This window comes from Phascolarctos cinereus, unplaced genomic scaffold (assembly GCF_003287225.1).
Source record: "Phascolarctos cinereus isolate Bilbo 61053 unplaced genomic scaffold, phaCin_HiC Scaffold_726;HRSCAF=1367, whole genome shotgun sequence".
NCBI classification, from domain to species: Eukaryota; Metazoa; Chordata; class Mammalia; order Diprotodontia; family Phascolarctidae; genus Phascolarctos; species Phascolarctos cinereus.
The window spans coordinates 294,925,499-294,953,400 of NW_027556098.1; the positions used below are offsets into that span (position 1 = coordinate 294,925,499).

At 39.0% G+C, this 27,902-nt stretch overlaps 1 protein-coding gene across 3 annotated transcripts in view; it reads right to left on the reverse strand.

Annotated features, from left to right (window-relative positions):
- PDGFD (platelet derived growth factor D) overlaps positions 1 to 27,902 on the reverse strand; it is a 313,836-nt gene that overhangs the window by 51,786 nt on the left and 234,148 nt on the right. For 2 of the 3 annotated variants that reach the window (XM_020996113.2, XM_020996112.2), the window contains exon 4: positions 465 to 527. The exons of the other annotated variant lie outside the window; for it this stretch is intronic. In XM_020996113.2, the coding sequence (XP_020851772.1) occupies positions 465 to 527 (63 nt within the window). The remainder of the gene's footprint in view (positions 1 to 464; positions 528 to 27,902) is intronic. 3 annotated transcript variants of the gene reach the window in all.

Consider the following 27,902-nt stretch of genomic DNA (forward strand, 5'->3'; position numbering starts at 1 on the left):
TTAATTTTCAATTGAGCTATCCTACTATAAATATCTGGATTTTTTAAGTTTAAGAAAAAACTCTCACAATTACATAAAGGTTAAAAATTTTGCTTGGCTTTCTCTAAAACTTATTGCAAAATTTCCCATTTGAGCATAGACCATATAACTTTGTATTTTGATATGTCTGGAGAGTTCTTTTGTTGGCAGGTTCTACTTTGAAACTGACAAATACTTTGCCATTGGCCATCACATGCTCTTACAAAGGCTGCTAGCATTTCTGAAAAACATTTCTGAAAAAAGGAAAAAAAAGAAGTCCCTGGTCACAACCCAATGTAACTGAAATGATATGGGAGAATATATCTGGCTTCAAACTCTGGCTTTTGGTTAAACCAGGATTATTTCTTGCCCCTGAAGCTGTATGGGGATTGACCTTGGCTATTCCATCAATTTCTTACCCTGAAGCCCAGTAATGAAATACTTACTGAGAGGGAGCTTGTGACTGACTCCCAGTTGGTCTCTGAGGCTGCTGGGGGTTGGAAATCATCCTAGGAGGCAAAGAAACGCCCACGTAAGTCAGTCAAGGCTGTACTTTATTCATTCTATCGTGTTTCAACACAATTCAATCTTTGGAAACTTCTTCCAATTAAGGGATATTAACAGCAGAGGTTTTTCATTCTTGAATAATATTATCAGTTGTCTTTCAAAGATTTTCTCTAGGTCCGTTACCAGGTCAAGATTAGCAGGCAGACAGCCAAAGTACCAGTTAGTACATCACATAAAACTGAAGACTGCTTCTTAGGGACAGTTTGACCCTTCATGCCTCTCTTTTAATATCTTAAACAAGGAACTGCTGAAACCAATTGTATAAAGAGGTGCCAGCTGGAGACCAACTTGGACAAAGAATAAATTAAATAATGACTGTAGGGAGCAGCACTGGAACCAAGAAAGCTGAAATAACTCCAGTATGTGATCAGCAATGAGGCATCATGGTGTAGATTAAAAAAAAAATAAAGCAGTGGATGGTAGTTGGGGGACCTGTGTTCTATTTCTAGTGCTGCCATTATCTAATTATAGGACTTTAGGCAAATTACTAAGTGACATTTAAATCAACAAGCATTTATTTTGCACCTACTATTTGCCATGTACTGTGATAAGAACTGGGAGTACAAAGACAAAAATTGACCTATCCCTGACCTCAAGAAGCTTATATTGCCCTAAATGTCTCTGGGGCTCAGTTTTTTTTAATCTATAAAGAGGAGAAGGGAGGTTGGACTATATACTCCCTTAAATCCCTTCTAGTCTAAACAGTCTTTGATTTCTAAGAACTTGGTTGGAGGATTGGAGAGCAAAGGGTAGAAAGGAAAGATGTTTTACAGTTATTTTGTCCAGGCCTCAATTTAAAAAGGTTTGTGATCATAAAAAGACATCTGACCAAGAAATATATCTCTTCATGAAGCACTCTTCTCTCAAGATGTAAGGGCTTTTATGGGAAAGTACTCCAACTCTAACCACTTTTTCAGTATCCACTGGTGTTGAAGTTGACCACTTGTACAAGTAAAAGGTGGTTTACTGACTTCTTCCACACAATCAGCAACATAGTATTTCCCTCCTGCCTGATCAGGAAGTTAGAGGAATTCTAGAGAAATCTCACAAAAAGATAAGCAGTTTATTTACAGTTTATTTACATAAATGACTAGCAGCATGATGTAATGGAAAGAGAGCTGGTGTCAAAGCCAAGACCTGTGTTGAAGTTCTACATCTGAGACATTTTGGCTGGGTAACCTTGGGCAAATCACTTAACCCTTCAGTGATCTGAAAATCTCTCCATAATTTTCCAAGATGTCAATCTGCTTTGGTTGAGGAAGTCTCTATACAGATGAAATCCCTGGTTCAATAAAAAAGTAATTAATCACATGGGAAGTATTAGCCTACTCCAGTAATTTGAAGATATCATGAGGAAGTATATTTAAGTGCTAAAGGGGTTCCTGTGCTTGGGAAAGAGAAAAGGGGAGAGTTGAACTCATAATACTATTCTGGAATAAAAAAAAAGTTGGATTCTTGTCAATCATTGTTTATTAATCACTGAATGTGTACTTTGTTATGAGGCCTATGGAAATTTTTTTTCTTTAAGGAATATAACATATGGTCTCTACCCTTAAAGAAGTTATAGTGGGTAAAGACAGGATGCATAAGATCATTGAATCAATCAGTCAGCTAGCATTTATTAAGCTCCTATTCTATGCCTGGTGTTTTAAGTGCTGGGGACACAAAGAAGGGCAAAACCAGGCCCTGCTCTAAAGGAGCTCACAGGTTAATAGGAAGGGAAGAAGCCAACATACAAACAAGATATATATGGGTTAAACTGAAGGGAGTCTCTGAGACAAGCACTAAGATTAAGGAGGACTTGGAAAGGCTTCATGGAGAAAGTGTGACATTAGTTGAGACTTGAAGGGAGCCAGGGAAGCTAGGAAATGGAGAGGAGAAGAGAGAGTATTCTAGGCACGGGAGACAGCCAGTGAAAATGCTGTGAGGCAAGAGTCAGGTGAACCAGGCTCTGCTACTTCTTATCTATGACAAGTTACTTCCTTTTATGGACCTTGGTTTCTTCATCTGTAAAACAAGGAGTTGAACTAGGTGACCTCGAAGTCTCTTCTAGCCTTTGAGACAATATATATAATATTTCTATAAAATATTTACAAAAAGGCATAAGCCAATGCATCTGTAGAACTGTATTCAAAGTGCTGAGAAGATGTGGGAGCTTACGGAGTGAGCTGGGTTGGAGAAAATCTCAAGGAGGGGAATTTTGAAATGGGTTTTCAGACTGGAACCCTGGAAGCTGGTGGCACTGATGGGGAAAAATGAGCATTCCAGGTGTGGAGAATGCAATGATGGATTACAGAACCTTGGAGGAAGGGCTCAGCAGGTCATCTAGGGGCTAGATCAGGGATGGGGAACCTGTGGCCTTAAGGCCACATATGGCCCTCTAGGTCCCTAGTCAAAGGGCCATACTTGAGGACCTAGCAGGGCCTCATGTGACCCCGAGGCTGCAAGTTCCCCACCCTTGGGCTAGATTCTAGTTTAATTTTCTTTGCAGAGGTAAGGAAACTTTGGCCAAGAATCATTAAGGGATTTGCCCAAGGTCCCACACTGAGCTAGAAGCAAAGCTTGGCCTCAGACTCAAATGTCCACTAGTTTTTGATTACTTTCTATTCTCTAAGGTTTTACTAGTTCTAAAATTCTGAGAGAATAGCAGTTGAGGCTCTCATAACCTTAATAATTGGGTTATTCAATTGATATTAACATTAGAAATCCTTTTGGCCTAGTTCAAGTCATTACTTGAAAAAATCTAGTCTGTTAATGCTTCTATGCTAGTAAAAAACAAGTTAGTGTTCTGGCAAACCCCAGTTCCCCACTTTCTTCATACTTTCATCTTCTAAGTCTCCTTTGAAAATGACATGAATCCTATATGATCTCTTCCCACCTAAACTTTACCGGGTAGAGTTGTCTACTGTTTACCATATCTCAGAGGTCTGGTAAACAGTATTTTAATCACATGAAGAGAAAAAGCTGGTAAGATGGTCTCATTCTTCTGAAGGTAGAGAGGATGAATTTTAGTGGTATTATTATTTTCTCTTTGCCTTTTATGCTTTACTGTGGCATAGAGAAGACCCTGGGTTTTTTTTTTGTTTGTTTGTTTGTTTTTTGGCTAGGTAATGGGGTTAAGTGACTTGCCCAGGGTCATACAGCTAGTAAGTGTTTTGTGCCTGAGGCCGCATTTGAACTCAGGTCCTCCTGAATCCAGGGCTGGTGCTCTATTCACTGTACCACCTAGCTGCCCCGACCCTGGTTTTTGAAATAGAGCAAAAATTCTGCCAGGTTCTCCCATACTGGAAAGATTTTGAGCACTGGCCTCAGTGATAGGTATCTAAGCACCTGCCTACAAGAAGACTTATGACTTATGGCTTACCACTAAGGAATGAATTTTCTCGGCTCCCTTGGTAGAAGGACTTTCTGTCTCTGAAGACAAAATCACAGCTCCCTAATGTATTGGAGACATCAGGCTGTAAATATGTTGGCCTTGGAGTTAGGAAGACTAGAGTCAGAATCCTGACTTAGATATTTATAGTATGACCCAAGGTAACTCACTTAACTGTACTTAGCCTCAGTCTTTTCATCTGTAAAATGGGACTTAACATACTATCTTCCTTACAGGATTATTGTGAATATCAAATGAGATGATAAATGTAAACTGCTTTGTAAATTTTAAAGTGCTATATGTTAGCTATCATCATCATCATTATATGATGACATTTACCAATGATTCAAATGCAGCTCAGAAGATCATGTTTTACAATTTCCTATTAAATTCATTTTGTTGAAATGCTCTCCTATGTATGTATAATAGTTTTATCTATGACTATACATCTGAAAACATGGTACTATAACATGGATTAAATAATAATGAAATCAACTTTGTTCTTCACATCCTGAAATTGATAACCAGCTTTAGGATATTTTAGATATTTTGAGGCATAAGAATTTTTGAATGAATCATGAGCTTTAACAAGGAAATGAGAAGCTACTTTTGATATCTTAAATATCAAACACTTAAAAGCTGGATTTCTTCATAAAATCTGTATACTTAAACTGACTGTGTAAGGAAGAGATATGGAGAGAAGAGGAAGAAAATAATCTCTATCCAAATTGATAGGAACTACTCTGAAGTGTTTCTCAGTAGTTTTCTTTAATAAGTCAATATTGTCCCCATATTCCCCTACCACCTAATATTAAAGACAACATCTACTTGGACACTTTACAACACGAAATTTAGACATCTTTAAAAGCAGTCAGGAGAATAAACAGTGAGCCACCAGCCCAGGACCAAATAGGAAACTTCTGAAGATAAATGTGGTTAGCTCTCCCTCTACCAATCTTGCTCCCCCATGAATCCCCCAACCCCCAAATCCAAATAAGTCACCACCATTGAAAATTCAATAAAATAACTACAGTCTTGCAAAGGTAACTTAGGAAGATGTAATAATAAAGGCATATGTGGCAGCTAGGTGGCATAGTAGATAGAGGGCTGGGCCTGGAGTCAGGAAGACCTGAGTTCAAATCTAACCTCAGATACTTACTACTGGGCAAGTCACTTAGTCCTATTTGCCTAATCCACTGGAGAAGGAAATGACAAACCACTCCAGTATCTTTGCTAAGAAAACCCCACAGACTGCTGACGATCAGAATCAAAGGCTTCAGAAGAGAAATTCAGATGTGGAAAGCTACAGATGGTTAAGAAGACTGTAGGGCAGCTAGGTGGCACAGTGGACAGAACACTGGGCTAGGAACCAGGAAGACTCATCTTCCTGAGTTCAAATCTGGCCTCAGACACTTACTAGTCGTGGGACCCTGGGCAAGTCACTTAACTCTATTTGCCTCAGTTTCCTCATCTGTAAAATGAGCTGGAAAAGGAAATGACAAATTACTCCATTATCTTTGCCAAGCGATCTCCAAAGGGGATCACAAAGAATTGGACTTGACTGAAATGACTGAACAACAAAATGTGGACCTTTTACAGTTCTGCCCCATTCAGGCAAATTTGTAAAATTATTGTTGAAAACTGCCATAAGGCTATCTGAGAGGTTTCATTGGATCAAAAACTTAGAGCTAGAAAGGGCTTGGAAGGGCATGTAGTCCACTCCCTGCCCCATTTTACAGATGAAAAGCTGAGGCCCAGCAAAAGTAAGTGACTTCCCTAAGGTTATACAGGTGGTAAATAGCAGAGTTGGGATCCAAACCTAGGTCCTCTGACTCCCAAACCAGCATTCCTTCCACTGTTCTATGCATCCCTCTTTTCTAAGAAATGGCAAAAATGGCTTGTAAAATCCAGTTTCGCCATCAGCTGGTAGGAGGGTTCTGTGATCATTGCTGGACTGAGTTCTATCTCCTACCCACTCTACCTACTCTTTCCATTTTCAAACTGTAAATCCCTTGACATTCCTTGCCCACTACAAGTTCCATTCCAACATCCCACAGAGAAGAAAGGCAGTGTAGCTCCTTACAAATGCACATTGTGACATCTTTAATGGGGCAAGAATACACACTAAATCATGGAAGCCTACAATGACTGCCCAACATTACTTGACTTCACTCTCACTTGCTACTCAAGATGCACAACCTAGGCTTAGAGTCTTTGGAGATGGTTGATGGCAGCCAACATTCCAAACAGCAGAGATAATTAGGCATACCACCTGTTCCTCAGATCACAATGCAAATAGCTTGTTCACTTTTTTTCCCCCTGGATGATTATGCTGTATTTGAATAGATGAGCTATAAACTATGCATTGCTAGAGGGCCATATTCCACCTTCACTTAGGGTAAAGCAGCTGCAGTCACTGTGTTTTTCAAAGAACCTCCATCCAAAACACTCCTTAATTTACCAAAGGTGACTCCCCTTTTGACAAGCTTTAAAAGGCATTTGTCAAAGTATTTCTTCCAATCCCCAAAACTCATTTTTCTACATATTGTTTTATCATAATTTTTAACAGGCAAAAATAGAATTCTTTTTCCTAATTATACTGCTGAGCTGTGTCTTTATTTCTTTGGACATTTCAAGTAGCCCAAAAGCGTTAGTTAGGATTAAGAGGAAAAATAATAAATGTTTAGTGATAATATTGTCGGCATTCATTTAATTATTTAAGAAATATTTATGATGTATCTACTATACTCAAGCCACTCTATTGAGACCTATGGGTAATTTTTTTTTTTTTTAGAAAAATGCTTGGGGTCCATGCCCTGGGAATGCTTATGGTAAAACTGCTTTATAATAAGGTGACTTTGGTGCCTTAGTAACTAGATCTACTTGGATCAGGTTCAAGATATAATTACCTTATATAAAATTGTGCTCCATAGCAGATAATGCCATAGTTTCCAGTACATACACAGATAGAAGAAATGAAAAAGAAAGGGGGAAGAAGAAGGTAACATTTAGGATCTAGCAAACACTGAAAACTTGCTGCCAACATATCCCCAGTAGTGTTTCCCATGTTCATCATTAAACTGGCTCAGGTTCCAGCAACATGGATAAAAGCCTTGGCAACAACATAACTGTTGTTGGCAAGCAGAATAAACCCTAAAACACTATGGGTCCAAGAGTTTATCATTAATAAAGAAGATCAGAGAACAGCTTTCAAAACTATGGGTTAAAACACCTGAAGTGTATAAAATACAGGCCCCAGACCTTCAAGGAACTTTAGAAACAGAAAGTCCTGGCCCAGGGGCCAAAGGCTTCACTTCTTGTCCTAGTGCTTCCCTTTGTAGCCATGCGACCTCTAGCCATGTGACAACCTCCCTGAGCCTTGGTTCCCTTATTTTTAAAATGGGTAATAGTGATACCTAATATCTGCCCTGCCTACTTCAAAGGATCAGAAGATGGTAGATTCAGAGATGGAAGGGACTTGGAGGCCAGCAAGCCCATTTACAGATGAGAAAACTGAGGCATACTATTTGCTCAGGGTCACATAGCAAGTAAGTGTCTGAGGCAGGACTGAAAACCAGAGTTTTATGACCCTGACTGCAATGACTATCTATGACTCTTTGTTTCCTTTTTGTGAGAGGGTGAGACATTCAAAGGAGATAGTATATGTAAAACCACTTTGTGAACTATACGTATGCAAGATATAATTGTCCAGTCTGAGAATCTAATTTAATATAATTCGACAATAATATCAGACATCTTTTCTGAGGGTGAGGTACTATGCAAGACTGTCATAAACAAAGACAGAGAATCAAAAGAATCCTGTCCACAGGAAGCTTCAGTTATGCTGTGGGGATACAAGATGTCCTTTGAGGGTCTCCCCACTGTAGTCCATCATCTACTTAGTTATCAAAGCAAGCTATCTAAGGCACAAATCTGACTGTAGCAAATTCTATTTAATTAATTACAATGGCCTTCTATTACCTCCATAATAAAATACAAACGTACTCTTTTTGGCTTTTGTATCCCTTTATGTCCAGCTCCCCTCCCCCCAGCCTTCATTTACTTTACTTCCCCCTCTTCATGCTCCCTATGCTCTGTGATTTAGTGACACTGGCCTCCTTGCTGTTCCTCAAACAACCCTTTCCACCTTCTTATTCTATGCTTTTTCTTTTCCTTTTTAAATTAAGTTATCATGCATTTTCACTGGCTGTCCACAATGTCTGGAATTCTCTCCCTCCTCATCTCCATCTCCTGTCCTCCCTGGCTTCCTCCAAGTCGAGTTAAAATCCCACCTTGTACCAGAAGCCTTTTGTAGCCTCCCTTGATGCTAGTGTCTTCCCTCTGTAATTATCTTATTCTCTCCACTTTTAATCTGCTGTCCTGCCTGGTTTCAACTCCACAGAACAAGGTGCCCCTCCCCGGATAAGTTCCTTCTTCACTTCTCAACTCACCATCAGTGCTGCTAACTCAAGCCTTGATTGACTCCAACACCTTCAGTCCCCTCTCCCCTCTGTTTGGAGAGATCAAGAATGGAATACCACACTCCTCCCAATTACCTCCTTTGTAGTTGCTGTTCAGTTGTTTCAGCCGTGTCCAACTCCTCATGACCCCATGTGGGGTTTTCTTGGCAAAGATACTGAAGTGGTATGCCATTTCCTTTTCCAGCTCATTTTACAGTTGAAGAACTGAGGCAAACAGGGATAAGTGACTTGCCTGGGTCACACAGTTAGTAAGTATCTAAAGTCACATCCTGAACTCAGGAAATTGAGTCTTCCTGAATCCAGGCCTGGTACTCTAGCCTATGTACCATCTAACTGCCCTAATTCTCTCTTTTGTAGAGGGCAGAACTTGAATTCTCAGATCATTCCACTTTGCATCTGTTGCCCAGCCTCATTTTAACTCCATGGAGCAAGATGCCCTTCTACACCAGGCAAAGCCTGTTGTCCTGACGCAGTCTTGCTCTTCTGCCTCCTTTTGTGTGTTGTCTCACTCTTTAGATTGTAAGCTCCTTGGTGATAGGAATTGTCTTTTTATTTATTGCATCCCCAGTATTTATGCATAGCACAGTACCTGGCTCACTGTGCTTAATGTTTATTGGATTATTTTATTGGATTATATCCAATTTATCCTGCATCCATCATAGTTGTTTTCATGTTGTCTCTTCCATTAGACTGTGAGCTCCTTGAAAGCAGGGACTGTTTCGGCCTTTCTTTGCATTCCCAGAATTTGGGATACAGCCTGGCACATATCAGGTGCTTAATAAATACTTCCTGATGACTTGACATTTTCGCTGTATATTAACTGACTCCTAATATCCCCCCAAAATGTGACCAAAAATGACCTAGACATTAATTAATCAATATTGCCTCTGAACATAATGTACATTTGTTAATGCTACTTAGGATGATCCCAGAGATTGAGTTTGGAAGGTTTACCAAAAGAATTTAATAAATACAGTGAGAATGCCACAGATGTTCATGCAGAAAGGATGTAGTAGTTTACATCTGAGGGCTTCCAAGTGTTATGCTGCAATCACACTGAACCCAAACAAGCCTCATGCCTCCATGTGATTCAAGAGATATCTAGAAACTTTCATATCTTGCTTCTATTCCCCCTCACCACAATTTTAGGATTTTCTTTTCATATTAGCCTAAAATAACATACCCTCCATGTGCAGAAAGTGCTTCAGATTTTTTAAAAAGTAGCTTCATATTTATAAACTTGTTTATTCTTACAAGTACCAAAAGATGTAACATATAGTAGATATATGCTCTTAGAAAAAGTATTAAGGGTAACTCAAACAGAAAACTTCCTGAATTTGAAAATGGTACTTTTACGGCCAACATGCAGAACCTCAAGAGAGGGAGGGTCTCCTCTTTATGGTGTTAGGGACAAAACCCTACCCTTCCCCTTCCCTCCAGCATCTGTCTATAGTGAGTATCCATATATAGATATCTACCAACCATTTTTTTTAGTGAGGGGATCTTCAGGTACAAACCATCTACCTGTCACCAAATCACAGGTACCCTGTGCAGTACAGACTGTATCTCTTTTCCTGCCTAGCCAAGGTACTCGGCTTCTCTTAGATTCAACTTGTGTATCTTCAGGCCATACTACTTTGAACTTAAAACACTGCATTGAGAATTTAAGCATTGGAGGGGAACCTTATAGGTCTTCAAATTGAATTTTCTTATTTTATGGATGAAGTCCAAGGAGATGTAAAAAGAAATCACAGAATATTATAATCTTAGAATTTGAAGGGAGTTCTAGTAATCTCTACCTAATCTGGGATCACTTTAGCAACATCCTAGGAAAGCCACCAGCCTGCCTCTGTTTGAGTATCTCCAGTGATAGGGAATTATTTTAAGCAGATATCTAGTTCTTCCATTCATTGTCCCTAGTTTCACTCTCTAGACCTAAGCAAAACAATTATAAACCCTTTTCTAGATGACAGCTCTTTAAACACTTGAAGAGAGCCATCATGCTCTCTCTTTCTCTAAACATTTCCATTTCCTCTAACCAGCAGACATATTACATGGACTCATTCCCTTACTATGTTGATCACATTCCCCTTAATTCTAATCCATGTCCTTCCCAAAATGTGGTGTTGAGATAGACTTGACAACAAGATTCCAAGGCAAAATACAACAGACTTATTATCCCTGCTCTCTTTCTGGATGTTATCCTTCTATAAATGAAACCTGAGAGCACATCAGTTTTTTTTGATAGTAATATTATATTACTTGACTCACAGTGAGCTTATATAGGCAAAGGTCTTTTTCATATTAACTAATATTCATATTGACTATTGTCAGCTCACAGCTCTTTTCTTTCTGTAGTTAATGGAGATTTTTTGTTTGTTTTACTCCAAATGCATGACTTTATTACTATTACATTTCATCATCCTAGATTTGGCTGTCAAGATATTTTTTGATCTTGGTTCTGTCATTCAATATATTAGCTACCTCTGTTGGCTTTATGTTATCAGTAGATTTGATAAATATGAGATCTCTGCCTTTATTCAAAGTGTTAGTAAAAGCATTGGATAGAATAGGGTAAAGAACAGCCTTTTGGTGTTCCACTGGAGACCTCTCTTGAGGAATCAGTCAGTCAATATGTATTAAGTACCCATTATGTGCTAGGCACTATGCTTTTTGGGGATGTACAAAAGGGAAAAACAGTCCTTGCTCTCAAGGACCTCAGAGTTTAACAACTATGTAAAATAAACTGTATAAAGGAGAAATTGGAAATAACCAACAGAGATAAGGAACTAGCATTAAGGGGGTCAGGAAAGGCTTTCCTATGGAAGGTAAGATTTTAGCTAGGACTTGACAGAAACCAGGGAAGACGGGAGGTAAAAATAAGGAGGGAGAGCATTCTAGGCGTAGGAGATAGCCAATGAAAATGCCAAGAATCAGGAGATGAAGTGTCTTGTTTGAGGAATGGCAAGGAGGCCAGTGTTACTGGATGGCAGAGTATGTGGGGATGTGGTATAAGGGATAAAAAGACTAGAAAGGTAGGGGGAGGCCAGGTTATGAATAGCTTCGAACTCTAACAGGGGATTTTATATTTCATCTTGGAGCTGATAGAAGCCACTGGAGTTTCTTGAATAAGGCCAGGAGGATGGTTAGATGTGTACTTTGTGAAGATTACTTTGACAGTTGATTGGAAGAGGAACTGGAGTAGAAATTGTAATAGTCTGGGTGTGAGGTGATGAGGGTCTGTACCAGGGTGGTGGCAGCATCAGAGAAGAAAAGGGAGCATATTTGAGAGATGTTGATTCAACATGTTAAACTCAGTATGTCCAAAACTGAACTCATTTTCTTCCCCTCCTCCCATTCCTTTCAAATTTCCTTGTAACTGTGGAGAAAAATGAGTATTAATAACCAATGATTTAGGGGAGATCTAGAGTTTCCCCCTTTTTCTAATGTTCTGATTTTAAAAGTTCCATCTCTTGAAGGACATTACTGATAATGAGGTTGGGTTCAGACCCTCCCCAGCTGGGGAAGGCATTGTGCTCCACTTAGGTTTGGGTGGGGATGAATTCTTAGACTAGATTGCCCAAGGCTGGGGTAATTCATAAGTTACGTATACAACCAAGTTACATATAATACATAATGATGTTATCAGAAGTTCAGGTTCATTCTCTCATTAATTGTTAACCAATTACAGTTCTGATTGCCACCCTCAGGAACCCCTCTTCCAATAAGCATATCGGCCAAGAGCCTGCCACCATGGCTATCTTTGGTCTAAGAGTGACAGCCAAATGACTATCCTTTTATTAATAAACATTCTGGGATAATTAATAAAAAGGTTAAATTACCCAGAAATTATGTCTCTCAAACCTTTGAAAATGCCATTCTGTCATGGGCATTACCATCCTCCTAGTCACCAAGGGTCAAAACTTCCTTGACTTCTCTCTTACTCCTTCCCCCCATATGCAGTGTGTTGTCAAAGACTCTCAGTTGTTTACAGAGCCTGTGAGTTCATCCATAGAGAATGTTTCACATTCTACCCACTCTAACACCCATCATAATAGACCTCTAGAATTCATGCCCTCCTTCCCTGGGCAAATTTAGCTTTGAAATGCCTCACTTGGGACACAGCTGTCTTAATTGGTGACTGAACGAGTACAAACTTACCAAGCCCAATATATGCCCCAGATCAGACCAATCCACCAAGACCATCTTATTATTGCAACACCACCTTGTATAAATACTTGGCCCTTCTCCCACTTCTATATTTTTCATTGGGCATAGTAATCAAATCCATACTATCACTGCTTCTGGAAAAAAATTGTGTCATTTGACTGCCCTATGGATCAACTCACCAGACCTGTTTCTCTATGGGTGTTATCTCATATTAGAGTATGAGCTCCTTGAAGGCAAGTAACATCTCACTTTTTTTTTTTGCATTTGTATATCCACAGGGCTCAGTGTAGTACCTAGCATGTAATAAATGTTTTCTCTTTCATTTAGTCATTTACTTACTCATCAACCAATGCTAACTCATTGTCATCACTATTTCCCTCTTTTTTTTTGCAGGCAATTGGGGTTAAGTGACTTGCTCAGGGTCACACAGCTTAGTAAGTGTCTGAAACCTGATTGAAACTCAGGTCATCCTGACTCTAAAGCTGGTATTCAACCTTCTGCACCACCTAGCTTCCTCTACTATTTTCCTTTCTACTGAAGTGTTGATAAATGTCTAAATGTATCTGTGAATTCTGCCAGGTCTACAAGTAAATTTTATTAACTTATAGTATCATAGAAGACAGTACAGGAATTGGAGTCAGAAGGCCTGGGTTTGAGATTGAGTTGATCCACTATCTGACTATGGGAAAAACATTTAACTTACATGAAACGTTTTCTTCATCCATGCAAATGGAGCTAAAAATACATATTCTGTCAATCTTGAAGAGGAGTAATAACACAGAATCTTGGAGTTAGAAAGCATTTTTATAACCAACCTGTACCTTCTTCCCCCTTTGGAAATCCAGGACCGTATTTGCCTGTTTTTAGTCTTTTGGCATCATTTTTCCCTCTTGATCGATATTTTTTCAACCAATGAAATTTTGCTTTCTCTCTTTCACCCCACTCCTCCCACTGAGAAACCAAGAAAAACAAACCCCCTGTTACAAACATGTCTAATCAATAAGAAAAATAAAAGTCCTGTTTTGGCTATGTAAAAAAACAAAGTGTCTCAATCTGCATTCTGAGTTCAGCCCCTTTGGCTCGAGATGTGCAGCATGTTTCATCATGAGCCCTCCGGAACTGTGGTTGGTCACTGCTTTGATTAGAATTCTTAAGTTGTTCAAAGTTGTTTATCTTTATGATGCTGTGGTCATTGAATAAACTCAACATGGCTCTGCTCACTTAAGCCTGAAGAATTTCATACAAGTCTTCTTGTGTTTCTTTGAAACTATCTATTTCATGATGTTTTAGAGCACAATAGTATTCCATCACATTCATATGCTTTAACTTGTTCCACCATTTTCCAATTTATGTTATTCTCTTCTTGTTCAATGATTATTGACAGCAGCTTAACAATCACACTGCAAGTTCTCATAACATCTTGGAATGTTACTCATCCAGACCTAGTTACTTACACTCATTGTTTTTGGTTTTTTGTTTTTTTTTCCAGTTGCTCACCTTGAGTTTCAAAACTTCGTTAATTCCTAATTCAATTTCTCCTAGTCTTGAAGAATACTCTTCTTAGTGAACAGAAAGGAAAACTTTTTGAGAGACAGACAGATACAGACATAGAAACAAGGAGGCATAGAGTTAGAGTGAGAGATAGACAGAAAGAGACAGGGAGACACAGAGATATAGATCCAAAGAGAAAGACAGAGAGGTAGGAAAAAAAAATAGGTAGTCTATAGAGGGAAGCTGGAACTTGAACAATGTCGTAAAGTTGGTTATTAGAACATAATTTTTTGTTGCCTACTTTTTTCCTGTTAGACCTCTAGACTGTATGATAGACTTATCCATTTTCAGCTGGAAGGACCTTAGAGGCCATCTTGTCAAACATTTTCATTTTACTGATGAGAAAACTGATGCATGGAGAGGTAACATGGTTTTCCCAAGGTTACACAAGTAGTAAATAGCAGAGCTGAAATTTGATTCATGTTCTCTGACATCAAAGCTAGAATTCTTTCCACTATACCACATGGACTTTAATGATCATTTATCCAATACAAATTTACATTTATAAGAAGATGAAATTTTATTAACCATACATAAAATGGCTTCTGTCTATATATACCAGATATAGGAACAGATAGTTCATCACACAGCATACTATCCCTAACCCCTTCTCTTAGTAATAATTCAACTTTACAACTGTCTATGTTTTATGGCTTATAAAACACTTTAAGATATATACTATCCTGACCATATTATACCTGGCATACTGAGCTAAGTTCTGGGTACCATGTTTCAGGAAGTTCACTGATAAAATGGATAATATTCAAAGAAGGGCAAATAAGATAGAAAAGGAAATCAAGTTCATGTTATTTGAGAATCAGTTGAAGGAGCTATGGATATTGAAAAGACTTTGGTGTGTGTGAGGGGGTTGAGGGTGGTGGTTGTGATGTAGGGTTATGGTAGGGATTCTCATAGCAGAAAAGGAATAAGATTTAGTCTGTTTAACCATACGCAAGGGTGGGGAACCTGGGCCTCAAGGTCTTACCTGGCCCTCTAGGTCCTCAAGTGTGGCCCTTTGACTGAATCCAAACTTCACAGAACAAAGTTCTGCCCTGCAGGTAATATTTAGGAAGAGTGGGTAGAAGCTGCAAAGAAGCAAATTTATTTTTGATGGAAAGGGAGAAAAATAGAAGAGGAAGAAATTAGGGGAAAGAAACCCAAACTTCTTAAAAAATAAATCTACAAAAGTTATAATGGATACCCTCAGAAGGTAGTGGGTTTCCTCTTCAGTGGAGATCTTTAAGCAAAGACTAGATGAACCATTGGGGTATTGGGGCAAACCTTGTTTGTCTCAGTTTCCGCATATGTAAAATGAGCTGGAGGAGGAAATGGCAAACCACTCCAGTATCTTTGGCAAGAAAAGCTCAAATGGGGTCATGTAGAGTTGGACAAGACCAAGAATGACTGAACAACAAGATGATGAGCCACTTCTCAGGTATATTATACAGGGGATTGCTTATTTAGGTTCAGTTGGATTAAACAACCTCTGAAATCCCTCATGATCCTGGAATCCTATGATCTTATTTATTCTCTGTGAAATAGAGTTGACAGAACAGGTGTTATCTTTATTTAAAGATGAGGAACCTGAGTTTCAGAGAGGTTAGGTGACTGTTGCAATGTCAGAAAACTTCCAAATCAAGGATGAGAGAGGTTAAGTGATTTACCCAGGTCATACAGCTAATAAGGGTCTAAGAACTAGACTAGAACTCAGGTCTTCCTGACCCTGAACCCAGCATTCTATTCACTTTCCTACTTTGTATTCCTTTCCTCAAACTTTTTTGGTTTACTGAGCTGATGGTCAAGTGTGAAGGATAGGATATAGATACACACATATACACACACACACACACATACATACATACATACATACATACATATATATATATATATATATGAAACATACACATACACACATGACACACAACCATATTCCTCACAACTCATAAAAGATGTGTTCTATGTCCTAAAGCAACACAATCAACATTTAAGGATAGCTAGAGAATTAGCTACATTACTCTCTAAAAAAATATGAGAAAACAAAAGCAATCCCTATGGAAGATATGGAAAAGAGAACAGTGCCATTGGCTTAGAGTGGTAGTATAGGGCATACTCACCTGGAATGCCCCAAGACTTAACCCTATTTAGCTCTGGCTGCTAATTGTTGGGTCTTAGTCTGTGAAGAGACTAGGAAATTTCAAGACTGCACTAAACAGATTCTTTACTCAAGCCCTACTTTGGATGCCTCATCAAGGCATGGAAATGACCTTGGGTGTTTCAAGGCTATGACAGTGGAACACAAGCTCTGGTAGACTGTACCAAGCTGAAAGGGCTTTGAGCATGAGTGGTGATGAACTATTTCTGTGTCCAAGGATCAGCTTAGCTAAATTCAGAGAAGATTCTTCATTAGATTAGTTGCAGATTGATGCATTTTTCATCCATGGAATCTCTGAAAATCCTTATGCTTAGTTTTAGAGACACCACTACCTGCATTGATGGAAGGACTATCCACAGCTCTGAACATTCAGAATTTAGATTGTGGGCCAAATACATTGATATCAGCAAAACTGTAATGAAATTTCCAGCTTTAATTAAACAGATCACTGAAATGAAATCCAATTATGCCATAAGAAATGAGAGAAAAGACACTTTCAAAGAGACCCGGGAAGACTTATATGAACTGATGCAGTGTGAAGTGAACAGACTGAGAAGAACAATTTGTACTATAACATCAATGTTACAAAAATGAACAAATTTGAAAGACTTAAGATTCTGATCAACTGATGACTGACCATGATTACAGAAGACCAGTAATGAAGAATGCTGTCCACTGAATGATGACGAGGTGATGGATTATGTGCACAATAAGAATTGTATTTTTGGCTGTGACTAGGAATATGTTTTGCTTAAACATGCTTATGTGATTCAAGGATTCTGTATTTCCTTGTTGTTACTGGATTCAGGAAGGTGGGAGAGGAAAATTAATGCTTGATAAATGAAACAAAATATAATGAAATTTTAGAAAAGAGATGCTACCTTCAACTAACATGTTACTGCATCTCACTCCCCCTGCCCCAAGACACAAAATGACTTAATGGGGGGAAAATCCCACCAGGGGTGCATTTGGAAAATATCAATTCTCCTCTAAATATTGAAATAAGAATAGAGGTGAGATTACATTTCAATCAACCTACTTTTATCGTCAAGCATTATCATCAACAACACGGTGGATAGATTGCTGAACTTGAAATCAGGAATACATGTGTCCAATTCCTATCTCATATACTTATTATCTGTGTGACCCTGTGCAAGTCACTTGACCACTGTTTGCTTCAGCTTCCTAATCTGTAAAATGGAGATAATCACAGCACCTTACCCCACAGGGTTGATGTGAGGATCAAATGATATGATATTTGTTAAATTCTTTGCAAACCTTAAAGCACAAACCCCCTAATTACAATATAAATATTTAAGAATGGCTCAATTAAGAGGCATTGTAACATAATGGATAGAGAGCTTGCCCTAGAGTAAGAAAAACCTAGGGTTAAGTCCTAGCCCTTATACATAAAAGATGTGTGACTCTGGGCAAGTCACTTGAACGATGACTTGAACTTGGCAATGTTCAAAGATAATAAGCAGCATTCTATTATAATATAAGTTTTTCTGAGGGAAGGGACTGTTTAACTTCCTTGTATTTGTATCCCTAGTTCTTAGAACAGCATTCTAGTAAATCCTTAATAAAGTAAATCTAGTAAATCTGTTCTAGTAAATCCTTAATTATCTATCTATCTATCTATCTATCTATCTATCTATCTATCTATCTATCTATCTATCTATCTATCTGTCTATCTCTCTATCTGTATTTGGTAGGAGGAATTTTCTCATGGGGAGTTCCTTACATCAATGAAATCAGAAGTTCAGGCCCAAAAAATGGTAATAATGAGAAAGGCAGCATGCTGTGAGTGCTGGAGTCAGGGAGCCTAGGTTCAACTCTTCCCTCAAATATTTACTGGTTGTGGGATCCTAGGAAGGTCACTTATCCTCTTTTACTTAATTTTTATTTGTAAAATGGGTCTAGTAATAGCATCTGTTGGGGGAAGGCATGTTGTATGCACCAAATACGACAATGTATAATAAAGCATTTTGCAAACCTTAAAGTGGTATATACCATTTGGTATATGGTATACCAAGCCAAATGTTAAAATTTCTAAAGTAATAATTTTCAGCAGCCCTTTGAATAGCAGGTCTATATGAAGTACATATTCTATTCTTTCATCTAGCTGAGTTAGACAAGCAAATATTTGCCATTATTGATGAAAGGACGCTTAGGGGTAGGGATGTTAGCATTGAAACTCAAAGTTCTGTGTGCTCTGTGAGAAAACACCACCACCACCACCACCACCACCACCACCACACAGGTATGTGGATAATATCAGTGGGGGGGGTGGAGGAGCAGTGGGGTAGAGGACCAGCTAGAGCTTATGGTTTGCCTCACTATAAGGACCTACTTGGAAATACTGACCTTAGGAGTGTGAATGTTAATGTCAAAATCACTGTCCTTGAAAGGGCTTGGGTGAACTTCTGTCACATTGATTGATGGGTTTAGAGAAAGTCTCTCCTGTAATAAGAGCATCTGCCCTGAGCAAAATGGAAAACAGGCAGCACATCTCAGGCTTTCTCCCAGCAGTCAATTCAGAAAAGGTGACAGTATTGAATGTTTCTGTCATTAGGGCTTAGTCACTGGGGGTTGAAGTAGGGGAGGGGGAGGAAAGAGTGGGGTGGGTGGGTGGGTTGTTGGGGGTGAGAGGGGAAGAGAGACAGAGAGAGAGAGAGAGAGAGAGAGAGAGAGAGAGAGAGAGAGAGAGAGAGAGAGAGAGAGAGAGAGAGAGACTTCCCCTTTTAAGGTGGGGGAACTTTTCATGTTTTAAGCATAACTACATTTTGATTTTGCAATCAGGGAGCTAAAACAAGGTCAAGTCAATTCAACAACAATATATTAATAGTGCCTACATTCAAGGCAGGGCAGCTAGTGGCACAGAGGGTAGAGTGCCAGGCACAGCACTTAAGAAGACCTGAGTTAAAGTCTGGCCTCAGACTGTGTGACCTAAATTTAATGCTGTTTGCCTCAGTTTCCTCATCTATAAAATGAGCTGGAGAAGGCAATGGTAAACCACTCCAGTATCACTGCCAAGAAAACCCCAAATGGGGTAATGATGAGTCAGACAATTGAACAATAACAACACGTGAGGTACTACACTAGGTGCTGGGATATAAAGAGAAAAGTGAAACTGTGCCTGACCTTGAGGAGGAGCTTACTATCTTCAGGGGTGGGAGGGGGTGGATCACAACCCTCACATGGACAAGTATCTACAAGATATACTCATTAAATGCAAACTATTTGTGTGTACATATGCATACATGTGGGGACACTAACAAATAGTAAGATCAGGAAAGACCTCCTCTTGAGGAGGCATCTGAACTGGGCTTTCAGGGAAGCAGGGACAGAAGTGATAGGGAGAACATTATCAGAATGACCAAAATCCTCATATACATTTGGGATCTTAAGAGATGAGTTATGGTAGAAAGTAGAAGGTAGAAGGGGATGGGGTTTTGAGGGGGGAAGCTGTTCAAGGTGAAATAAAGTCCAACTTGTTATTGTGCCAGAATACACTGGAGAAAGGCATTCAGAGAGCATTTGCAGATTTCATTCATTTCTTTAAAAGTTTTTCCCCATTTAATAGCATTTTATTTTTTTTAATTACATATAAAGATAGTTTTCAATATTCATTTTTATAAGATTTTGTTCCAAATTTTTCTCCCTCCATCCCTCTCTCCCCTTTTCCTTCCTCCCCTCTTCCCTCCTTAAGACTGCAAACAAGCTGATATAGGCTATACATGCACAATCATGTTAAACATATTTCTACATTAGTCATGTGAATAAAGAATCAGAACAAAATGGAAAAACCGTAAGAAAGAAAACAAAACAAAAGAACAAAAAAAAGTGAAGATAGTATGTTTTGATCTGCATTCAGACTCCATAAGGCTTTCTCTGAATGTGGTTAGTATTATTCACCATGAGTCTTTTGGAATTGTCATTATATTGTTGAGAAGAGTTAAGTTTATCACAGTTGATCATCACACAATGTTGCTGTTACTGTGTGTAATGTTCTCCTTGTTCTGATCATTTCACTCAGCATCAGTTCATGGTAAGTCTTTCCAGGTTTTTCTGAAATCCACCTTATTTCTTATAGCACAACAGTATCCCATTACATTCATATAACATGACTTTTCAGCTATTCCCCAATTGATGGGTATTCCTTCAATTTCCAATTCTTTGTTACCATAAAAAGAGCTGTTATAAATATTTTTGTACATGTGGGTCCTTTTCCCCTTTTTTATTATCTCTTTGGAATACAGACTTAGTAGTGGTATTGCTGGATCAAAGGGTATGCACAATTTTATAGCCCTTTGGGCCTCGTTCCAAATGGTTTCATTCATTTCTGTTCAACCTCACACGATTTTATTTATTTCCACAACCAATCTGAAGCAGAAAACATGTGTCATGTTCTACAAGGCTCAGTCTAAGGAAGATATTGTGTCCAACCCTCTGGCATTAACTGGAAGATATGGCCTTTTTAAGGACAACAAAACAACTATACTCTTTCTAAGATGATAACAGTACACTATAATGATACCCTTTGATCTTGGGATGATATATGCATTTTCTTTGCTTGGTTTCTTAGTTTATGGATGGGACTGGAAGCTGCTGATAGATCACCCACAGTGAAGAATAGTGCCTTGGGGAGCTGTTTTACCCTGGTCTTCACATTCCCAGTGAAATTCCCCCTTCAAGTTCCCTATGAAAAAGAACCTTTAAATTGCATGTGACACCAGCTGCCTGTTTTCTTTCCATGCCACAGATGTGAAGGAGTTTACTCTTTAAAACGAGACAGTCTACGCAATGGCATTCCTGAGACAACACATCTTAGATGTCATATAGGGCCTCTGCCCTTAACTTCACAAGGAGGTACACTCAATTAGTGGCCAGGTGTTTAATTGGAGAACATAAAGCTCAAGTTTAGAAAATAATTTTTGACAAGCTGTCGTTATCCATAAATGATGGAGCTGCTGCCAGAAGACTGTGCCTCTTTTCAGCTATTACAAGTTTTGCAGCAACCAAGGGATTTTACACTGGGTTAGTAACAAAGGCAAAGCTGACATTCAGTTTTTCATCCCAAGCTACTTTCCCCACTTGGTAAAGTGGGAAAGTCATTCAGGAGAAGGGGTAGAGATGATTTCTTTACTGGGGCTGCTTTCAAAGGGTGTATGTGTAGTACCCCTTCCAGGGCTACCTTCTCAATGCTCACTCTAATTGGCAGGTCAGGGCCCTAGATGGTGACTATTTCTCCCCTTAGGATTCTAGGAGTAACCCAAAGGAGTTGTGATTTAATAATGCTGTCATTTATGAGCCCCTATTGGTGTGCTCTAGAATTAGATTAGATTGTCTAGAATTAGCCAGCCATGGTTAATTTGCTTTTAGTTAGGGCTATTTACTAAGGTAGTATTATGATAAAAGGTGGTATAAAACATACCTCCTATAAAAGTCTAAGGCACATTTTTCCCCTCACAAGTACCTAAAGAGTCCAGGGGAAGATGGGCTCAATTAAAGAACACACATAGCAAGTGGGTAACAGAGATTCTGGTTAGATGGAAGTCCTTCTCATCCTCCTGGAAATTGGAAGCCTCTCTTTAATGTGCATACCTTGCAAATGTGCATGAAGCTCCCCTTTAATGTGCATAGCTTGCTCTTAAGCTCTAAAAGTTGGTACTCTTGTAGAGTCATGAAATTTCTTTTCTTAGTTGTGTATCTAATTTACCTTAATTCCTGATACAGATGTTCCTCTCAGTCAGTGCCAGCTACTGGTATTCCTGTGATACTTCCTATTGCTGCCATCAATTCTAAACCTTTGACCATCTGGAATTCACAATGCAATTCTCTGGCCATTGGGAAAGATGAGAGAAAGTCTCCCCATCCTTTGTTGCCTTCTGGTTACTCATACAAAGGTCTGGCACTTAAGAATCCTCTAGATTTAACTCTGAAAGCAACTGATACAATCTTCTCTGATACATATATGCCCAGTGCCATGTCTAATTCTTTCAACTAAACCCAATACATTTTATCATCTGATTGAAACGCTTCACTCTTCGTACTTTATTTACATTATCTGATTGATTCTGGAACTCTGAAGAGGTGTTCTCACCTGATAAAGTTACCAGGGTATAGAATATCTAGTTTGTTATGTTAATTTGGAGTTATGGGGAAAAATGAACAATCCTCTAACCATGCTTAAACAGTGGAAAGTTGGCAAGCTCTTCTTCATAACTAAGTATAGTTGTTTTATAATACACTCAACATGCACTCCCCAAACTGAATAATTTAGGAAGCACCATGATGGAAAAGAAGATTTTTTTCCTCCTTCATTATTTCTGTTAAGGACATCTCTATTCTTTCAGTTACCCAGGGTTGCCATAACCCTGGGGTCATTCTCAACTCCTCTCTCTCCCTCCACCGCATAAATCTAACCACTTGCTAAATCTTGTCCGTGCTATACCCACAACTTCTCTCAGTTTATCCTCCTCTCTCTCCACCTTCACATCTCTGCCAGCAATACAGCCAGAGTATCCTGCCATTTTCTGTGGTCATTGGCTATTCTTCCCATCTGGACTAGCATCTTTTTAATGAGACTCGAACCTCCATATGTAGGAACTCCTCAATCTATGTCCCCAGTCCTTGGAGAAATTAATCCACTTGTTTTAAGAACTCTTGGGTGCCAGAGGCACTGAATGATGATTGAGTGAATAGAAACTAGGCTGCTTATCCCACTATATTCATTCACTAATCCCAGGATAATTTTTAATAACTCATCTACCTGTGTAACCTGGCTATCATGCTATCTACCAGATATGTACATGGCACCTCTTCCCTCCTCACTTTCCAACTTTTACTCTGGGCATAAATCAATAGCACCATTGCATCTGAAAAGGGCATATGAACTGAATTCCCTATACATCAATTCATCATCCCAGGAGCTCTCTAGAACAAAACTCCCTTCCCTGGCCCCCACATCTCTGATATGTGTTGCCTTCTACTATTAGAACATTAACTCCTTGACGGCAAGGGTTCTCTTGTTGCATTTGTATCTCCAGTTCCCAGCACATAGTAAGTACTTCATAAATGTTTTTCCATCTTCTTGCTTATTCTTCATTTACACAGCTACCACCATAGGTTTAAGAGCCCTTAACTCTCATTTAGACTACTCTAAGTGCCTCCTGATTGGTGACTCTGTCTCGTCTCTCCTCAATCCCATCCAAGTCAAATCAAGTCAACATGCATTTATTTAGAGCTTACTAAAGTAGCAGACACTGTGTTTATTGCTGGGGATACAGAGAAAGGCAATAAAAGACCCTGTCCTCAAGTAGCTTACAATCTAATGGGGGAAAGAACATGCAAGATGCTAGCATTAAGGAAGTCCTGGAGAGGCTTCTAGCAGAAGGTGGGATTTTAGCTGAGATTTGAAGGAAGCCATGAAAACCAGGAAATGGAGATGAAAAAGAGAAAATTCAAAGCAAGGAAAATGGCCAAAAAAAATGCATGAAGTTGGGAAATGAAGTGGTGTTTGAGGAACAGCAAGCAGTCCAGAACTTGGGGCAGCTAGGTGGCCCAGTGGGTAGAGCACCAGGCCTGGAGTCAGGAGACCTGAATTCAAATCCAGTCTCAGATACTTATTAGTTGTGTGACTCTGTGCATGTCACTTAACCTTGTTTGCATCAGTTTTCTCATCTGTGAAATGATCTGGAGAAGGAAATGGCAAACTACTCCAGTATCTCTTTGAAAGAAACCTCAAATGGGGTCACAAAGAGTCACAGCTGAACAAAGACACAACTAAAAAAATGACCAAACAACAAAAAGAAGCAGGTCATAGTTATTCCATCAGAGAGTATGAGGAGGGGAGTGAGATATAAGAAGAGTGGAAAGGTCAAAAGAGGCCAGGCTATGAAGGACTTTAAAAGCTTAATAGAAGATGCTATATTTGGTTCTAGAGGTGACCTATGGAGTTAATTAATAGGGGAGGAGTGACATGGTCAGACCTGTGATTTAGGAAGATCACTTTGATAGCAAAGTGGAGGATGAATTGGGGTAGGGAGAGACTTGAAGAAAAGAAGCCAATTAAAAGCCTATTTCTTTTGGTTTTTTTAAATAATATTTTATTTCCCCCACCCAAATCACATGTAAAAACAATTTTTAAACATTTTTTTTAGAAAAAGTTTTGAGTTCCAAATTCTATCCCTCCTTCCTCCCCCCCCCCGACTCCCACCCCTAGACAGTAAGCAATTTGATGTGGGTTATACCTGTAGCAGGCTACTTCAATAGTACATGCATGAAGTAATGAAGACGTGGACCAGAGTGGTAGTAGTATCAGAAAAGGGGGCTATCTGAAATTTTGCAAAGGAAGAATAGGAAGGACTTAGCTACAGATTGAATATGGAATGGGATGGAGAGTATTTACATATCCTGTATATGTAAACACCACCTGGGTGGTGAGCCTGGTGATTGGGATGATGGTTATATCCTAAACAGTAATAAGGAAGAGAAATCCATTTTTGCTTCAGCTCTGAAGTGCTATTTTTTTTTGGAGATAATTAGGGTTAAGTAACTTGCCAAGGTCACACAGCTAGTAAGTATCAGAGGCTGGATTTGAACTCAGGAAGACTATAAGCCTGGCCCTTTATTCACCGCACCATCTAGCTGCCCCCAGTAGTCACTCAATAAATGCTTATTGATAGATTGAGAAAACCTTTGGAAATTGGGAGAATTTTAGGTATATCTGACGTAATTTATCTTTTCATGTCTAGTCTGAAGAGATGGAAAAATTGAAGCTCACAAAGACTAACTGACTTGTCCGCAGTTATGTGGCAAAGAAGTGTCTTAGTTAGAATTTCAACCCAAGTGTTGACTTCAAGTCCAGCAATGCTTTTCAGGGAGAGAACACTGGATATAGAATCAGGGTACCTGAGTTCAAATCTTGCCTCAGTAATTTACTGTATGACCTTGGGCAAGTTATTTAGCTCTCTCAGCCTCAGTTTCCTCATCATTAAAACAAAGGGATGGACTAAATGGCTCCTAAAGTTCCTCCTAATTCTCTGTTTCTATAATCTTTCTGGGTCTCAGTTTTTTCATCTGAAAAAGAAGAGAGGGAATGATCTGTAAGGCTCCTTCATGAACTAATTCCTATGATCTAGGATTTTTCCAATACACAAACAAACCAATTAGAATCATTCCTCAATAAAAATTCAAAGCAAAATAAGAAAAGGAAGGGAAATTGTCAAGACATATCAAAGGCATGAAAATACAAGTCAGTTGCAGCCAGAAACCAGCAATCAATAATCTATCTGTATGGTGCATTGGTAGGATAGGAATGTGATTACCAAATCATTTTGTGAGTCCTTTAATAAAAAATGTTGACAAACTTGAGGGAATTTAGAGGAAAGCTGATTGATTCATAGGCTGAGGGGAATGACTTATGAGACACGATCACAAAAACTAAATACACTGTATCGACTAAAGAATTAACTACTTTATGTATAATATATTTCTAATTTTTCACAGGGCAACTTACAGGAATATGATACATACCTCCAGGAATTCAGAATGCATAACCATCAAGAGAAAGAAATTGTTTAGGATGGTCCCCAGGGGCACAGCTAGAAGTAATGGCATGAAATTGAGTAAAAGAAAATGTAGGCTCTGTATCTACAAAGTTTTCCCAATAGTGCTACCTATTAAATTGTGGAATGGCCTCAAAATGGAAGCTGTGGAAAAGCCATCATGTTAGTCATTTCACACCAGACTGGACAAAGTATCCAAAGATACACCTTTGGAAGGGAATCTACCTTGCTGTGTGATAGAGAGGCTAACGAATGACCCACCAAAGTTTTCTACTTCTATTTTTAGGAGTTTTCGACACTTTAACAAAGCGTGGCCATTTACTGTGAATATGCTCACAGGATGGCATTGTTTTCCACTTTAATTTCTTTTTTCTGCTTTTATTTACCAGGAATCCATTCATCATTTCAATCCTTTGGTGGGTCACCTAACAGACAGGCATCCAAGAGTTAGAATCCAGGGTTCCTGAGAAGGTGATATAAGTAGTCGCTCTGATTTTAATCCATTTCACAATGAAACTGGACAAAGTACCTGAGCTGCCTAACAATTAATCTGTGCTTTGAAGGCAGGAGCTAAATGGGAAAGCAAAATTCACTCTCACTTATCATTTGTGGAGATAAATCACAGATTAAAGCTACATCCATATTTCTGCTCTCCTGTATTGTCATTTCCCCATATTAGCTCTGATCTGTGTCTCTTTCTTGCAGTGATTTAAAAAAGCTGATTTTTTACTCTAGATTTACATCCAAAAGAAAGAATTCAAGTAAATGAAGCACAAATTTCTTATGAAGAAATAAAAAAAATACTTAGTATGTGGAAAACACTGACAAGTGTTGGAGATAGAAATAGAAAAGCAGACATGGTCCCCACCCCCAAGGATCTCATATCTAATACGGGGAGACAAGAAATATAGGAGGTTTCAGCTGCAAGTCAGATTGAAAAGCCCTATGATCCTTGGGGTCCAGAATTGAATGGATCTTGCATATCAGATGTAGCACAAACACCCATGTTTGTGCAGATAGTGATGTATCTTCTTTAGCATTATTTCTATTGATAAAACCATTCATTCCTGATGGAGAACCATTTGACAATGCCAAGAACTTTCTTTTCCTGGTCTTCAGTAGGGCTCACCAGTAGGATGTAAGTCCCTTTCCCCTTTTGTGGAGGCCTCTTCAGGATCCTCTGAGGTGTTTGTAGTCCTCTGTTGGGCCCAAAGGTCAGGTCTCTTGTAGACTCCTGAAGCTGCCTTTTCTCAATGTATCTAGCTGGTCCTAGGCTCCTGACAGATACAGATGCTGTTGTTGGCTGCTGATGGCATTCCACAGACACCTTTACTACAGAAGATGGAAAGACCAGATCTTCACAAGGTCTTCCTTTGGTCAAGAGGAGGAAGGCAGTCCTATGTAGGAAACAGAGATGATCCTCTTCCCACCCAAGCAATTCACTCTCAAGGACTTGGCTGGAACTGATTCATCACTATTGAAATTATAGAACAACAATAAAGATCATTTCTGATAACTTCCCCTAGTCATAGGAATTGTGTCTGTAGGGACCTTGGTCTAGTGGATAGAGCACTAGGCTTGGAAGTCAGAGTACTGGAATTTAAATCCTGCTGCAGACACCTTAGCTATATGACATCAGACAAGTCAGTATCAGTTTCCTCATCTGAAAAATGGGTATACTAATAGACCCTACCTCACAGAATTGTTGTGAGGATTATATATGTGTTAGTTATGGTTATTAGTTGTAGTACCCAGAGAGGAGAGACCTGCTGCTCGTTCCTTCCACATCTACCCACTCTCTGCCCCCAATACCTTCTGTATTATAATAGGAATTTCTATGTATGTTGACCTGAGGAATAATTCATTGTAAAGTTTGGTACAGCAAAAATCCAGGGCATTACCTTCACATGGGTGTTGGTGCTACATCTGATCTACAAGACCTATTCAATTTCAACAAAGTCTTTTTTACCATTTTTATTAGAATCCAAGAGCACCTTAATTATAATATTTATCATATT